The sequence below is a fragment of the Mobula hypostoma genome, chromosome 13 (assembly GCF_963921235.1).
Source record: "Mobula hypostoma chromosome 13, sMobHyp1.1, whole genome shotgun sequence".
Taxonomy (NCBI): Eukaryota; Metazoa; Chordata; class Chondrichthyes; order Myliobatiformes; family Myliobatidae; genus Mobula; species Mobula hypostoma.
This window is the reverse complement of record NC_086109.1, coordinates 5,610,428-5,624,840: the sequence shown is the minus strand read 5'-3', so window position 1 is coordinate 5,624,840 and position 14,413 is coordinate 5,610,428. Positions and strand designations below refer to the sequence as shown.

General features: G+C 43.3%; 1 protein-coding gene across 1 annotated transcript; it reads right to left on the bottom strand.

Moving 5' to 3' along the window:
• Window positions 1-222: 222 nt before the first annotated feature.
• atp5pb (ATP synthase peripheral stalk-membrane subunit b) lies at window positions 223-14,348 on the bottom strand. Its single transcript, XM_063065183.1, has 7 exons — window positions 14,014-14,348; window positions 8,989-9,025; window positions 8,542-8,687; window positions 7,532-7,695; window positions 7,079-7,204; window positions 4,556-4,735; window positions 223-435 (listed from the first exon to the last, which is right to left on the bottom strand). Exons 1-7 carry the CDS (start codon window positions 14,039-14,041, stop codon window positions 364-366), a joined length of 753 nt encoding a protein of 250 aa, XP_062921253.1. The 5' UTR covers window positions 14,042-14,348; the 3' UTR covers window positions 223-363.
• Window positions 14,349-14,413: the final 65 nt, after the last annotated feature.

Sequence of the window (14,413 nt, the reverse complement as noted above, 5' to 3'; positions counted from 1 at the left end):
ACATTTTTATTAAGTTAGTCATCTGAACATGCCTTGTCACGGATATGAGAAGTTTAAAAAAACTGCAATGCAAAGGATCTTTAAACAGAAACATTAACTGCTTCTCTCTCAACAGACGCTGACTAACCTGCTGAATGTTTCCAGCATTTTTTAATATTATAGCTAGTTTACTGTTTGCAATTATTAATGGCAAATAAACAGTAATGAAAAACAGGAGCGATGTGGAGGTTTATCAGCACTGCATTTAATGTTTCTTCACAGGTTTTCAGAACATTTCAGTCAGTGCAGTTTGTTGGAATATTCGATCCTTTTCAAAGTTACACACAGAGAGTAAGTTAAGTGGATAGTAATTCTGGACTAAGGTTAGGCATTTGCCTGAGCAGTCTTTGACAGCACCTTCAGATCAGCGATGCACTTGGCAATGCTCTCCTTCTCCTAGGAAGAGATAGAGCAAGAGATTAGCAAAACTTTCATTCTTTTATGATACAGGAGGACTGTGTTCTAAAAGTCATAGAGAAGAACAGCACAGAAACAGGCCTTTTGGCCCATCTAGCCCATGCCGGACCATTTAAACTGCCTATTCCCATCGACCTGCACCTGGATCACAGCCCTCCATACCCCTACCATCCATGTACCTATCCAAACTTTGCTTAACCGTTGAAATCAAGCTTGCCTGCACCACTTGCACTGGTAGCTTGTTCCACACTCTTGTGACCCTCCGAGTGAAGTTTCCCTTAAACATTTCACCTTTTACCCTTAACTCATGACATCTGTAGTCCCACCCAACCCCAGTGGAAAAAACCTGTTTGCATCTATACCTCTCAATTTTGTATACCACTATCAAATTTCCTCTCAATCCTCTATGTTCTAAGGAATACAGGCCTCACCTATATCTTATAACTCTGGTCCTCCAGACCCAACCATACCCTTGTAAATTTTCTCTGTACTCTTCCAATCTTATTTACATCTTTCCTAAAGGAAGATTAGAAGACTAAAGACACGTTCTGTGCACTTGAACATTCCAGCCATTTGGTCAGCACAGGCTTTCAATACCCAACCACTGGGCCTGATGCCTCGCCAGGGTTCATCCTCTTGAAAGATGTTCTGAAACTGGCCTCTAGCCTGTCCCCGAGTTCAGTCAGATCCAAGATTACAGCTGTTGACCAGGGCTTTGTTCCCCACCAATCATCTGCAGCTCATAGACAGCAAATAAAATCTGGTACTTTCACTGATGTGATTTACATACTGAATATGCATGAGGCAGTGGGTGGTCTTACTCCAGCGAGACCCAATGGCCAGGAAGGCGGCTCTGCAACACCTTGTGGAGAGCAACGATGATGACAAGTCACAGAAATAGTCGAGGACTTCCGGTAGCGCTCATGGAGTGAAGTCGCGTTCTTGACTCGCTCCATTACCTCTGAGTTTTTTTTTCTCTATGGTCAGCTATACTTTAATTAACCATTAAGGCATCAACTCTTACAATACTTTGAATTAAACTGAGTTCTCCGACAACTGGATGGAACTTAGATCTGCTATGTCTAAGAACGGGAAAAACGGCAAGGATGGTAAACCTCCGGTTAAACCGAAAGCTACGGATCTCCCCCCGACTGAATCACCGGTGACTTTGAAAGCTATATTGGAGTTAATTCAGAGGGAAATTTCAACCTCTGTTAGGGAGATGATTCGTACGGAAATTGCAGGCCCTGTTAAAGACCTGATTCATACGGAAATCTCAACTAATCTCCAGAAAATTGCCGATTCAATTGATAAGATACAAACATTTATTGCGGAACATCAGTCGGCTATATCTGATCTTCAACAATTCGCGCAACAAAGTGAGCTTAAGATGGGGAAAATCGAAGAAACAATTAATGTAATGAAGAAGAAACTTGACTTTTTGACTTTTAAAAACTCTGACTTGGAATCTAGAATGCGACGGCAAAATTTACGAATGATCGGGGTGAGGGAAGCCGTTGAATCTAACAATCCTATGAAGTATTTTTCTCAACTTTTAAAAGATGCATTCCCTACTGTATTTCCTGACCAACCACCGCTTCTGGATCGTGTTCACAGAAATAGTCATGGTCATCTACAGCAACCAAGGAAGACCCCAGTTGTGTCGACTTCCCGAAACCACTTGACCTGGACTTCTGAGGTTGAGAGTGGAACTGCCCCAGTGCAACAGCTTTCCCACTTTAAAAACTCTCCCACGTTTCCTGTCATCATCAGAAACGATGGACTACTACTCAATGTATGTGGTAAATGAGATAATGTGTAATACCCGTGGCTGACAAGAGAAATTAGGGATAGTATCAATTCCAAAGAAGTAGCATACAAATTAGCCAGAGAAAGTGGCTCACCTGAGGACTGGGAGAAATTCAGAGTTCAGCAGAGGAGGACAAAGGGCTTAATTAGGAAGGGGAAAAAAGATTATGAGAGAAAACTGGCAGAGAACATAAAAACGGACTGTAAAAGCTTTTATAGATATGTAAAAAGGAAAAGACTGATAAAGACAAATGTAGGTCCCCTGCAAACAGAAACAGGTGAATTGATTATGGGGAGCAAGGACATGGCAGACCAATTGAATAATTACTTTGGTTCTGTCTTCACTAAGGAGGACATAAATAATCTTCCAGAAATAGTAAGGGACAGAGGGTCCAGTGAGATGGAGGAACTGAGCGAAATACATGTTAGTAGGGAAGTGGTGTTAGGTAAATTGAAGGGATTGAAGGCAGATAAATCCCCAGGGCCAGATGGTCTGCATCCCAGAGTGCTTAAGGAAGTGGCCCAAGAAATAGTGGATGCATTAGTGATAATTTTTCAAAACTCGTTAGATTCTGGACTAGTTCCTGAGGATTGGAGGGTGGCTAATGTAACCCCACTTTTTAAAAAAGGAGGGAGAGAGAAACCGGGGAATTATAGGCCGGTTAGCCTAACGTCGGTGGTGGGGAAACTGCTGGAGTCAGTTATCAAGGATGTGATAACAGCACATTTGGAAAGCGGTGAAATGATCGGACAAAGTCAGCATGGATTTGTGAAAGGAAAATCATGTCTGACGAATCTCATAGAATTTTTTGAGGATGTAACTAGTAGAGTGGATAGGGGAGAACCAGTGGATGTGGTATATTTGGATTTTCAAAAGGCTTTTGACAAGGTCCCACATAGGAGATTAGTGTGCAAACTTAAAGCACACGGTATTGGGGGTAAGGTATTGGTGTGGGTGGAGAATTGGTTAGCAGACAGGAAGCAAAGAGTGGGAATAAACGGGACCTTTTCAGAATGGCAGGCGGTGACTAGTGGGGTACCGCAAGGCTCAGTGCTGGGACCCCAGTTGTTTACAATATATATTAATGACTTGGATGAGGGAATTAAATGCAGCATCTCCAAGTTTGCGGATGACACGAAGCTGGGTGGCAGTGTTAGCAGTGAGGAGGATGCTAAGAGGATGCAGGGTGACTTGGATAGGTTGGGTGAGTGGGCAAACTCATGGCAGATGCAATTTAATGTGGATAAATGTGAAGTTATCCACTTTGGTGGCAAAAATAGGAAAACAGATTATTATCTGAATGGTGGCCGATTAGGAAAAGGGGAGGTGCAACGAGACCTGGGTGTCATTATACACCAGTCATTGAAAGTGGGCATGCAGGTACAGCAGGCGGTGAAAAAGGCGAACGGTATGCTGGCATTTATAGCGAGAGGATTCGAGTACAGGAGCAGGGAGGTACTACTGCAGTTGTACAAGGCCTTGGTGAGACCACACCTGGAGTATTGTGTGCAGTTTTGGTCCCCTAATCTGAGGAAAGACATCTTTGCCATAGAGGGAGTACAAAGAAGGTTCACCAGATTGATTCCTGGGATGGCAGGTCTTTCATATGAAGAAAGACTGGATGAACTGGGCTTGTACTTGTTGGAATTTAGAAGATTGAGGGGGGATCTGATTGAAACGTATAAGATCCTAAAGGGATTGGACAGGCTGGATGCGGGAAGATTGTTCCCGATGTTGGGGAGGTCTAGAACGAGGGGTCACAGTTTGAGGATAGAGGGGAAGCCTTTTAGGACCGAGGTTAGGAAAAACTTCTTCACACAGAGAGTGGTGAATCTGTGGAATTCTCTGCCACAGCAAACTGTTGAGGCCAGTTCATTAGCTATGTTTAAAAGGAAGTTAGATATGGCCCTTGTGGCTACAGGGGTCAGGGGGTATGGAGGGAAGGCTGGGTTCTGAGTTGGATGATCAGCCATGATCATAATAAATGGCGGTGCAGGCTCGAAGGGCCGAATGGCCTACTCCTGCACCTATTTTCTATGTTTCTATGCCTATAGAAAATAAAGAGTTCTATAATTGGCCCTTTTAATGCTCAAGTGGATTTGGCAATTTGTACATGGTTCCCAAAACCTACAGCTGTCCCGAGCTGAGATGGAACACCAGCAGTGAAGGTGCATCAAGACACGGCTTTACACTCAACACCAGAGCTAGTGATTTGCTGCGGTTTCTACATGAATTCTTGGTGATGTGTACAACAATCACAGTGACATTTTGCCTCACAGCACCACCCACCTGCTGTGGCGTGATGCTCTGGATTACACTCTTCTCAACCCAGTTAACCATGTACTCTTGAGCGAGCCGTCGCTGCAGTTGCTGGAGGCCGATTTGGTAATCCAGTCGCTTCTTCACTGCATCGTACACCATGTGTAGACGCTCGCGATAGTTAGTTTCCAGAATCATTTCAACGTTATTCTGGAAACAAAAAAGCAGCAAATCAGCAGCTTGCAGGGGCATTTTTGCTTAATTGCATTTGTAACTTGACTCGCTAGCCATCATTACATGTTTTAATATATCTACTGTCAGGTAACCATCCCTCTGACCATTTAAATCATTACAGGACTTCGAGCTTGCCCTGAAGCCTAACCATCTCACTTTCATGGGTAATTTCTGTAGTGAAATGCCTGTATATTGTCAGCAATAAATATCGAAACCTCAGTGGATCAGTCAGTATTGTAGACAAAGTTCCATGCTTGAACCAGTCATCAGAACTGGAAAATATTAGAAAATATATAGTGCAGGAAGGAAAAAGAGTCAAGAGAAAATTTGGGAAGTATAACAATTTGAAAATGGAAAAATTAAGATGAAAGCAAGGATTTTATAGTTATAAACACAAAAGATTCTACAGACGCTGGAAATTCAGAAAACAAAGCACAAATTTTTTTTGTAAGATGAATTAACGTAAGACTAAAGTTGTACTTTAATCATCTGTACTTTTTTCACAATATGCGATGCATAGTCCCCACTTACTGGCAGAAAGCGGTATAGCAGTTAAACTAAAAGTTTATCACCTTTCTTTCTCATTTTCCATTGGCTAATTACTAGCACATTACCCAAGTGATGTCATTAGGTAATCATTGATTAGTTTCATTTATCTAAGGAATTTCTCTTCGAGCCATGCCATAGAAACCATAGAAACTACAGCACAGAAACAGGCCTTTTGGCCCCTCTTGGCTGTGCCGAACCATTTTCTGCCTAGTCCCACTGACCTGCACACGGACCATATCCCTCCATACACCTCCCATCCATGTATCTGTCCAATTTATTCTTAAATGTTAAAAAAGAACCCGCATTTACCACCTCATCTGGCAGCTCATTCCATACTACCACCCAGTAACCCCTGACAGCCCTGAATTAGCTCTAACCTAATCACAGGACAAGTTGCAATGACCAATTAACCCACCCGGTATGTTTTTGGACTGTGGGAAGAAACCAGAGTACCTGGGGGAAACCCAGATTCCAAAGGGTGGACGTACAGACTCCTTACAGGTAACGCCAGAATTGAATTCCAAACTCCAAAACGCACCAAACCGTTACGCTACTGTGGCACTCATGACTAACTAGTATAAAGAAACGGTGAAACAGCAGCTTGTGGATAATCAGAACTAGATAAGGGAGAGATGATAGAAGCAGGTGGGGGAGGGATAGAAAAGATGAAACAGGGGAGAGAACTGGGGGGGGTGCGTGTGAGTGTGTGAGTGAGTGAGTTAGTGAGAGAGAGAGAGAGAGAGAAAAAGAAAAGAACACAGAAGGGTGTTGGATTCCTGAAAACGGACAATTCAATGTGTATTTTCTGTGGAGTGTCATAAGATGAGGGGATACCTGATAAAAAATTATAAAATTATGAGACAAAGATAGGATAGATAGTCCACGTCTCTGTTCAAGGAAGAAGTATCAAATACTCGAGGGCAAAACTTTAAGATGAGGGGGAGAAAGATGTGTGAGGCAAGTTTTTTTAAATATACAGTGGTAGATTCCTGGAACACACTCCTAGGTGTAGTGTCAGAACCTACCATGGTGATAGACGGATGTCTGAACAGGCAAGGAATGTATGGACAAGGATTATGCGTAGGCAGATGGAATCAGTTAAATTTGGCATCATAGTCAGCACAGACATTGTGGGCTGAAGGGCCTGTTACTGAGCTATACTATTCCACGTTCTAAATTATCGCTCATAAATTACAGCAGAAAAACGATTAAAAAATTACACACATAAAATACTGGAGGAACTCAGCAGGTCGGGCAGCATCTATGGAAGTGAAAAAGCAGCAGACACTTCAGACCGAGACCCTTCTTCAGGACTGGAAAGAAAGGGGCAAGATGCCAGAATAATAAGGTTGGGAAGGTGATAGGTGTAGAGAAGTGAGCGGGGGGGGGGGGGGATGAATTGAGAAGTTGGGAGGCGATAGGTGGAAAAGGTAAAAGGCTGAGGAAGAAGGAATCTGACAGAAAGGAGTGGAATGTGGGAGAAAAGGAAGGAAGTGGGACAACAAGGGAAGGTGATAGACAAGTGAGGAGAAGAGTAGAGGTGGGGGGGGGAACGGGACAAGATGGGGAATTGAAGAACAGGGTAAGGGAACAATTACCAGAATTTGGGACAAATTCATGTTTATGCCATCAGGTTGGACGTACTCAGACAGAATACGAAGCACTGCTCCTCCAACCTGGGAATGGCCTCATCATGGCAATAGAGGAGGCCATGGACCTCCAGAGAAAGAGCTACTAAGATAACTATTTTTTTATATATATATATTTTACCCGCTTAGCATCGAAGAGGTGGTGCCGCCCTTCTATTCTCCACTGCTCCTTATTCTCCTGTTCAATGGCTTCTGTCAGACTGGCAATGGCAAGGTCTTTCACCTCTTGTGCCTTTTGAACTTTTTCCTATGATTGCAAAACAAAATTGAAAATAACGAATTTGCAGCTGAATCACTCAGATACATCAATGATTTTCCATCAAAAAGTCATATTTAATCAGAATATTTATTTGAAATAATTTATTTGCTCAAAACTTCTCTACATAGTACACTTTAACCAGTGGCTAAATGCCACAGACTCATTTTAAATCGGAATCTGAAATGTTCTCAGTTTTCCAGGCTTTCACACAATTGGCAACTCATGGTTAGCTTCCATGGTAAAAAAAAAAGTCACACAGAATGTTGCAAATATTGCCATCTTTGGATTAACTTCCTTTGTTAAATCTCAGAATACCTCATTCAACTTGTCAGCAAATTTTGCCACATCCTTCCCAAACTTCTTAATACCGTAGAGGATAACAATGCCAATGGAGATGGCAGAAAATGTCTCATGGTTAACGACATAAATTTCCTTTGACAGAAGGTAAGTCAACAGTCCAGTGCCAAGCATGTAAGGTCCTAAGGAGTAAAACAAATACGAAACATTAAGTGTCCAAAGACAGAATCCTGGTCAAACCTTGAAACATTACACAAATTGCTGGAGTGCACGCAGAAATCAAGCCTAAAGAGCTTTTAAAAGTAGGTACTAATAACAAATATTTTAATACAGTACTATATATTTTAGCGTAACACTCACATCAAATACACCTTATGGTTTTCAGTCAATCCTGCAGATGGCAGCAAACTTTAAAATATAAGCACAAGAGTTTCTGCAGATCCTGTACCAAGCAAGCGTCACTTCATAGACATAAATCAACGTATATAAGCTATCTAATATATTTGTATTTATTGTGTTTTTAAACAATCATTGCATTCTTTATCCTATTGGGCTTTTTTGTTGAACTGCATCAGAGCTCGGGCCCTAGATCTTGAATCTTTAGACGCTAAAAATCCAGAACAATACACACAAAATGCTGGAAGAACTCAGCAAGTCAGGCAGCATCTGTGGAGAGATATGAACAGCCGCTATTTCAGGCCGAGTTCCTTCCCACTTCCTTTCCAGACCTGATCAAGTGTCTCAGCCTGAAATGTCGACTTATTTCTCTCCATATAAGTTGCTTGACCTATTGAGTTCCTCCAGCACTTTGTGTGTGTTACTCATCAAAATGTACTTCATATATTAACACATCAGAAAACTTTGCTGACTTTATAGATAACATGCAGATAATATGCTTTTAGGTCAAGCAGTTTAAACTAATCGCTTTAATTTTGAGTATGTTTATACATCATTAACAAATGAATACAGCAAATTTAAAAGCAGAAAAATAGACATTAGTGGAAACTGCAAAATTATTTTGTACTGACCTGTAACTCCAGTTTTGGGGTAAAGGAAATGGAAGAATTCCTCTGGAATCAGACCAAAGCGCACCTTGCCTCCTTCCTCAGGAAGGGGAGGCACTGGTGCCCGAGATGGACAGCTAGCATGGAAATTCCTGGAAACTGGCACCAAACTGGAAGAATAAATTGAGCTCAGATTTTTCAGTGATGTTGGCAAATTGCCACAACTTTAGATGCGTTTATATCTTTCATTTTTGATGATTCCCAGATAGAATGGTAGCAATATACTTAAAACATTCCTCCTTCAAGAAATTTTTAAAAAATCACTATTTGAATTTCTCACAGCAGATTAGTATTGATTTAATACAAATTGATGGCAGAAGTGTGAAAATAATGAAAAAGAAAATACAATTACAGGAATGTAATGCGTTTATATAAACTCAGCTCAGGGGCCAAGATAGAGACGTAACTAACCTTGCACCAATAGGGGCAGATGTCTTCAGTAAGGACCCTGAAACACAATTATACATAATCACTTGAGAATAAGTTATTAGTTCTAATGCAAATACTTCTAATACCTTTAGTGCTTCAATGTGGTGGTAGCTATTAGCAAAAGGAAGTAACCTGAAAAAAGGCAGCCGCTGGCTGCTTCCTGTACTCCTCGGCTCTGGAAATTAAAGGACTTTCATGTACCGATTCCACAACTGTATGTGTATGCGAATGACAAGTACACCAAAAACTTTATTCAAGCTCTCAGCTATTGGACGTCAATTCAACACTCCCTGAAGTTGTTTCATGCACAATTAACATACAATAACAAGATACAACACCATCCTCTATATGTGAGAGTGCCACTATACACGCTTGTATATCAGAACAATTTGCCCCAGTAATTGGGTTCTACATCTGTAATGTTTAATGCTCAGGAAGGGCAGGAGACACATGCCTATAGTCCACCTGGTCCCATCTTTCAAATGGAGACCAACTAGCTGCTTTTGACTTGAAAATATATTTGGGTTTTCACTGTAAAGAGAAGTTGCTTTCCAGAACAATCTCTCCCATTTAACAATATCAGTAGCCTTAACCAATGAGCTCATGATAGATTCATTCTCAATGTCAGCTGGCACCAATCGAAGCTGCAGAGTTTAACGACATCAGTGGCAGTGCAAATCTATTTTGTGCAGACCTGTAACTCCAGTTATTAAGGACCTCCATCATTCTAGACATGCCCTCTTCTCATTGCTACCATCAAGGAGGTGGTACAGGAGCTTGAAGACACACACTGAATGTTTCAGGAACAGCTTCTTCCCCTCTGTCATCAGACAATGAACCCACGAACACTTCCCCAGTATTCTTTTCCCCCTATCTGCACTACTTATTTAGGTTATTTTTACATCTACTTCTCATTATAATGTATAGTGTTTATTATTATGCATTACGATCTATTGCTGCTGCAAAAAAAATTTCGTTATATACGTCAGTGATATTAGATCTGATTCTGATTCAGCTTTGGGGTAAAGGAAATGTAAGAATTCTTTTGGAATCAGACTAAAGAGACCTTGCCTCCTTCCTCATCAAAACTCTTCACGACTTCCCACTGGAAAGTTCCTCGCTGAGTCAAACTAATTTACAGGACAAACAGGAATCTAACCTCCGTCACCTCTACTCCAGAGAAAACATCACCCCCCCCCGCCTCCCAATTTCAGTTACCAATCCAGTGTGCAGGCAATGCCTAAAAACATGCATATTATTGTCCATCCTTCACTTAAGCTACATCAACTGGGGAAGTCAGCTAAGGAATGGCAAATGGAGTTTAAACGAGGGCAGGGTTGTAGTCCAGAGATCTAGTGGTACTAAGTACGTGCTTCCCTGAAAATGGCCACACGTGGATAGAGTGGCGAAGGACAGGTTTGCCACACTTGCATTTATCAGTCAGGCCTTTGACTACAAGAATTGAGACATCATGTTAAAGCTGTGCAAGATGTTAGAGAGACCACACAGAGTATCGTGCGCAGTTCTGATCATGCGGTTATAGAAAGGATGTCATTACACTAGGAATTGCATAATTAGTCTTTTTTTTGCACATTGGTTACTTGACAATCTTTGTTGTTTTGTTTCATACAGGTGTTTTTCTCTTCACACTTCTAATTGGTTTTTGGCAAGCCACTCCTCCAGCTTGTGGCCACATCAATGGACCATGGCAAGGCCGTCTCGAATCTTGGTGCGAGGGCACGTTTGGACCAGGTGGAGTTTGTCCTGGGTTGGGGCACCACAGGGGCAAGTTGGGGTTTGTCGGATGCCCCCATCGGTGTTGTGATTGCGCTGTCTTGGCATGACGAATTCTGAGTCTAATTGCGACTGTCCAGACTTTTCTAGTAGCTGTATTAAAGCCTGGGAGGAGCGAGGCAGAGTTGACCATCGGACCTCGGCCGTGGGGTGGGGGGGTGTTGGTGCGCCAGTACTGGTGCCATTCAGTGCAATCATCATGGGTTCTTTAAGTTGTAGAAAAGATTTCATGATTTGAGTCAGGAATTTGGAGGGAGCTTTTTCAGTGAATTTACAAACTAGAATGATGTTGGATATATTTTGGATACGCTTGTAGAATTTTGCTAAAGCTGCTCTTCTACGGATGCCCGGGCATGCTATTCCGCTCACTGGACAGCTGTGGGTTTTAGGGCTCCTGAGATTATTCTCATAGAAGTAGTGTACTGATGATGTTTGTGTGAGCACTTCTCTCCCAGGTGGGTGCACAATATTTGGCAACTGAGAAGCAGTGCTCGGCTCGATGTTCGTAGGACTGACTGGTCAGCACCCCATTTGGTTCTTGATAGCTTCCTGGTCACGGCCATTCTGGACTTTAGTTTATTTGCAACTTTTTGAAGGTGGATCTTGTCTGAGAGAGTTTGATCTAGCTGACTCCTGAATAATTTGGGTGCGGATTCTTGAGTAGCTTTTTGTCATTTAGTTTGATATTGAGCTCAAGTTTGGTTCGTCAGTTGTCCAGATGAAATATGGAAGTTACTGTTTTGTTGACAGTAATAATTAAGTACCACTATCGGAAGCAAACAACAGGAATTCTGCAGATGCTGGAAATTCAAGCAACACACATAAATGTGTACTATCAGAAGCAGTTGGATAGGGGAGTAGACCCCTTGGATAAGGTGTTTTTTTCCCAATGGATCTGACATTGTTCGATTGGAAGGCTATGGCCCAGTCATCAGCAAGTGCAAATTTAGCAGATTTGATTTCAGGGAGGTCACTGAGGTACAGATTGAACAAGGTTGGAGCCAGAACTGAGCCTTGGAGGACACCATTGCAGCATTTCGTAATGAACCTGGAGTCACTTCCCAGGTAGGTGAAGAAAGAACGGATGTCTGTCATTCTGTGGAGACGTAGGATCTTTTTACATGTGATGATTCGGGCCAGTTTTAACACTAACCCTCGGTTCCAAACAGTGTCCTATGCAGTGGATAAGTCGATTTAAATTGCTCCTGTTTTCTTTTTGAGTTCAAAGCCTGACTCGATGTATGATGTGAGGACAAGAACTTGTTCACTGGTATAGTGGTGTTGTCTGAAGCCAGCTTGTTTGATCAGTCTTATCAGAGGTAATAATCTGGATAAAGTAATACACTAAAGAAGTTTGTAGGTACAGCAAGGAGAGAAATTAGGCAGTAACTTGCTGGATCATCTGCAGGCTTTCCTGGTTTAGGTATCGCAATGATTTTGGCATATTGGGGTCGAGCTTTTTTGACGAGGGTTCATGTAGGTTTGCTGGAGTGAGTGAAGTTCATGTTTCGAGTGTATCCATCCATCTATTTCCCCTGGCACTGTGGATCGATTTGAGATCATTAGCTGTCGCCTGTTGTTTAAACTCTTGAAATAGGTTTTCTTTTTCTTTAGACCAACAAAGAATGTTGGTATTGCCTCTTTCGAGCCTATGAAATCAGTGGTGGGCCGTATTCTTCCGCACATATTGTCGACTTGCAAGGTGAAATGATCCTAGTTTGCTTTTCTGAAACTTTGTCTGCATTTTGGGATGGAGAAACGAGTGGGTATTCCGGATCCAGCCATTATTAGTACGGATCTGTGCTGACTATGAAGAGGAAAACCACCAAGGAGTAACTGGTAGGGGTTCAAGTTGAATGTTGTTACAAAACAGGGGTCCAGTGCGTAAATTTGTACCCATCTAGCTGAGAAGAATGTCCCTTTATCTTTAGGATCATACGGTAGTTGAAGGTCATTATTAGATGCCCAGTGACTGATCGCTTCTCTGCCTGTGTTGTTTTCTGAGCATTCCCAATCTGTATGATGGCTGTTGAAGTCTCCGAGGAATATTGCTGGGTGTTTGAATTTTGTAACAGTGGATTTGGCCATTCCTTATTTGGAGGTTTATAGACATTTACTAGAGTTGGATTTTCTACTATTTGAACAGTAGTGTTGTGGATATTGTTATCTGGTGTGATGTTACAGCTAATAACCAGAATGGAAATTAGTGAGTTTTTTTGTTTAAATAGCTGTCCTGTATTTCTTGTGGTATACACCTGTTACTCTATTATATCCTGCTATCCTTTGATATCTGTAGTTTTTCACAAGTAATATTGTATTGATTTTCCTGGAAATATCTGAAAGTAAATAAATCTCAGTAGTATACAGTGACATGCATACTTTGATAAGAATTTTACTTTGAAAAGAAAGTGCTGGAAAAATTAGGTTACAGAGAGAGTAATGTAGGAAGCAGAAGGCGAAGGTTGTTTCTCAGATTGAAGGCCAGTGACTCATGGTGCCCTGCAGGACTGGTGTTGGAACTTTTGAAGGTTATCGTTCATCGGTTGAGGAAGTGGTCCGGGGAGTGGAAAATGGATTTCAATACAGATGAGCATAAGGTGTTGCATTTTAAATGTTATACCTACGTAAAAGTTGTACAATGAATGTTAGGGTACTTGGGAGTATAATGGAACAGTGGGGCCTAGCAAAACAAATGATGCATTTCTACTCAAACAACAGGAATTCTGCAGATGCTGGAAATTCAAGCAACACACATCAAAGTTGCTGGTGAACGCAGCAGGCCAGGCAGCATCTCTAGAAAGAGGTACACTCTTCCTACGCTCTTCCTAGAGATGCTGCCTGGTCTGCTGCGTTCACCAGCAACTTCGATGTGTGTTGCATGCATTTCTACCGCTAGGTCCCTCTGTTCCACCCTTAGAGCCACCCCCCCCCCACCCCGCGGCCACCCAGTTCTCTCCGACCCTCAGTCTAGGGTCCTGCATCCATACCCAGCTCTCCTCATCCGATCACCTTACCACCTAATCCTTCCACTGGCGGGGCGGGTCCGGTCCCCGGCGTTTTTCCCTCGGCCCCCGATTCTCAAGGCCCATTACCACCCCCACCCAGGCCCTGCACTCGTCTCTCCTTCCCCAACATCCTCCGTCTCCGGTCTGCCCACCGGCCCGTGCCCTTCAGTGACCGACACCCGTCCTACTAGGCCGGACCGAGCCTTACCAGAGGCGAGCGCGGCGCGGGCCAGCATGTTGCGGCTCCGGTGAGCGAGGCGGAGCTCCGGCGGGTGGGTGGGGGTGAGCTGAGGGGTGGCGGGTGAGCTGAAGCCGCCGCTTCTTCCCCGGTCTCTGACGGGCAGCGCAAAATGGCGGACTCGGACCGGGACTGGGCGCGGGGCAGGCCGGGAGCTTGCGGGGCGGACTGGCGCTGGGAGCGGGGCAGGCCGGGAGCTTGCGGGGCGGACTGGTGCTTGGAGCGGGGCAGGCCGGGGAGCTTGCGGGGCGGACTGGTGCTGGGAGCGGGGCAGGCCGGGAGCTTGTGGGGCGGACTGGTGCTGGGAGCGGGGCAGGCCGGGAGCTTGCGGGGCGGACTGGTGCTGGGAGCGGGGCAGGCCGGGAGCTTG